Source organism: Magnolia sinica, chromosome 17 (genome assembly GCF_029962835.1).
Source record: "Magnolia sinica isolate HGM2019 chromosome 17, MsV1, whole genome shotgun sequence".
NCBI classification, from domain to species: Eukaryota; Viridiplantae; Streptophyta; class Magnoliopsida; order Magnoliales; family Magnoliaceae; genus Magnolia; species Magnolia sinica.
In genome coordinates, this window is record NC_080589.1 from 12,332,048 (window position 1) to 12,335,018 (window position 2,971).

Sequence of the window (2,971 nt, forward strand, 5' to 3'; positions counted from 1 at the left end):
TCCTTCCCTCACGTCCTCCAGGCAGATACATTCAAATAAACTGATCCTTATTCTCATTCATCAACAAGGCGAATCAACAAGACCATGAGCAATACAAAAGGCCTAGCACTCTTCCGTTGAGTTGGTCGGGGAATGGCCCTTCCAGAGGGGAGACCTGGGCTCAATACTGGTTTCGCTCTGCCTCAACCGGTTATGTGACATGACCATAAAAGAATAGCTTGCATTGACCCTCACACGACCCACTCGAATTATCATATTTCTTGAAGCGTCTTTAAGATATTGTAGGATGCAATCCATATGGATGTTGAGATGACTCGCATTCTTATACATCAATATGAACAATCTATCCTCAAATGCGCATGGGACACATCCACATGGCCTACATGAATTATCACTGATTAAACTGTTTTTCACAGACAATAAAAGGAGGCCATTGGCTTGCCAAGCCACCCAAAAACTCTGAAGCTTCACTCATTGGCGCACTTGTTGCAAAACTCAGCTGCATGCTGTTTGATCTCTAGATGGGCCATTGTCAATTTCAAATGGTACCAATGTATAAGATTGATGGTGTCAGAAGTGGGCCACCTTTGTCTTAGAAACAAGGATCCTGTGAACAATTTCTTAGAAGTGCATTCTGCCCTTTCATAGCTCTTTGAGCTGGTCATGCAAGCTTCTCATCCATATCATACGAGATCAGTGAGCGATTTGGGACATAACCCTCATCTTCTAGATGGCTGCTTAGCCTATCTAGGGCCTCAAAGGTCTCTTTCCAATTTGGGTGGGCCTTGTCATCCACCAGAAATTCATGAACCACACCATTCACCTCGATGGAGCTACATCCCGGTATCCTCTCCACTCCCATGTCTCTCATCAGCTTTCTCATCTTTGAAACAAGGTCCCACCGGTTTCCGGTCGCACATATGTTCGATAGGAGCACGTAGCAGCCCCCATCCCCAGGGGCCAACTTTAGAAGATGTTTCATCACGTGCTCCCCGGCACTAATATCACCATGGGCCCTACAGGCACTGAGCAAAGCCCCCCAGATGACGATGTTAGGCTCCATTGGCATGCTCCTGATAAGCTCTTTAGCCTCATCTATGAGGCCCGCTCGTCCAAGAAGATCAACCATACAACCATAGTGTTCAATCTTGGGTATGATGTTGAACTCTTTGCACATGCGAATGAATTGTCTGCGGCCTTCATCCACTGACCCTATATGACTGCATGCACTAAGTACTGCGACAAACGTGATGTCATTGGGCCAAACATGTGCCAATTCCATCCGTGTGAAAAGCTCCGTGACATGATCTCCATGGCCATGCATTGCAAGCCCACATAACATGGCATTCCACGACAAGACATTCTTCCTCAGCATCCCACGGAAGACTTGAAGGGCTATGTCTATGCACCCGCACTTTGCATACATGTCAACAAGAGAAGTGCCCAAAACAACATCATGCCTTAGTTTGTTTCTGTCCACATAAGCGTGAAGCCACTGGCCGATGTCCAATGCTCCAATTTGAGAGCAAGCTTGAAGAACGCTCACTAAAGTGACGCTATCTGGCCTAACACCAGCGACCAGCATTTCCTGGAAGAGGACAACAGCTTCCATGGCCCATGCACTCTGGGAGTAGCCAGCAATCATTGCGCTCCATGACAACAGATCTCTCTCAGGCATCTCATCAAATAGCGAGCGTGCAACATCCACATGGCCCCACCTAGAATACCCACTAATGGCTGCGTTCCAAGAAGCCACATTTCGTTGAGGCATTTCGTCAAACAGTTTTCTAGCATTTTTTATATCCCCACAAGCAAAGCACCCAACAATTACGGTATTCCAAATCACCGCATTATTAGTAGAAATTTCATCAAACAAATGGCGAGCAGACTCAAACTCTCCACATTTGAAGTAAACATGGATGAGTGCATTGCGAAGAAATTCATCTGACAGAAGCCCGTTTTTGAAAATCTTCCCATGAACAATTCTTCCTTCTCGGGAATTGGGTACTAAAGAAAAAGCTTTAAGAACAAAAAGGAAGGTGAATCTGTTGGGTTCTACGCCAATCAATCTCATCTGTTCGAAGAATTCAATCGCCCTTTCTGGGTTTCTCGCCACAACGAATCCTCTAATCATGGTGGTCCATGTGTAGGCGTTGGGCCGATCAACAGTGTCGGAGATCCGAAGAGCATAGTCCATGTTTGCAGCGGATACTGCGCAGAATTCGAGCATCTTGGATGCGATGAAGGTGTTCATGATTTCGCCAGTACGGATTGCCTGGGCTTGGATTTGCTTGAATTCGTTCATGGATTTGGAGGATTGCAGGTGAGATAGCGTTTGGGGGAGAGGATTTTTGAATTTTGAAAAGGGGGACGTTATTTGGCGGGAAAGAACGGAGGGCTGGGAAATGTACGGCATTCAATATAGCCATTAGATTGTGGGCGTTTGCTGGGAAGTGCATAAACCATCCAGGCATCTACTGTATATGAGAGTATTTCGTGACAATGGGCCGGGTTTGACCCGTCCCAGGCTAGGCCCGACCCGGCCCGATACTTCAGACCCATGCATATATGGCTAAAGCCCAAGCCCAAGCCCGAAAAGTTATTGGCCCCGTATGTTCCTAATTCATTCGTTGACCAAGTGGGCATATATGTAGGAAGAAATAGAAGAAATTAGCTATCTTATCCATGCTACCTGTTTTATCATATCATTTAGGGCATGATTTTAAAATAGAAGCATATCTAAAACTCAAGTGGACCACGGCACTAGAAACATTGTAAATTGAATGCCTAGGGTTAAAACCTGCTTGGGTTCATAGAAATTTTGAATTGAGCTTATATTTGTAAATCTTTTTTTTTTTTATTTCATATCATCCATGTTTATATGACCTTGTGAACAGGTTGGATGATAAATAAGCATTACTTTAGCCTTAAGAAGGTTTCAATGATGGATGTCATTTATCTCCAATGTTTC

At 45.0% G+C, this 2,971-nt stretch overlaps 1 protein-coding gene across 1 annotated transcript; it reads right to left on the reverse strand.

Moving 5' to 3' along the window:
• Positions 1-661: 661 nt before the first annotated feature.
• LOC131230420 (pentatricopeptide repeat-containing protein At1g08070, chloroplastic-like) lies at positions 662-2,416 on the reverse strand. The gene has a single exon (XM_058226345.1). The coding sequence runs from the start codon at positions 2,414-2,416 to the stop codon at positions 662-664; it is 1,755 nt and encodes a 584-aa protein (XP_058082328.1).
• Positions 2,417-2,971: the final 555 nt, after the last annotated feature.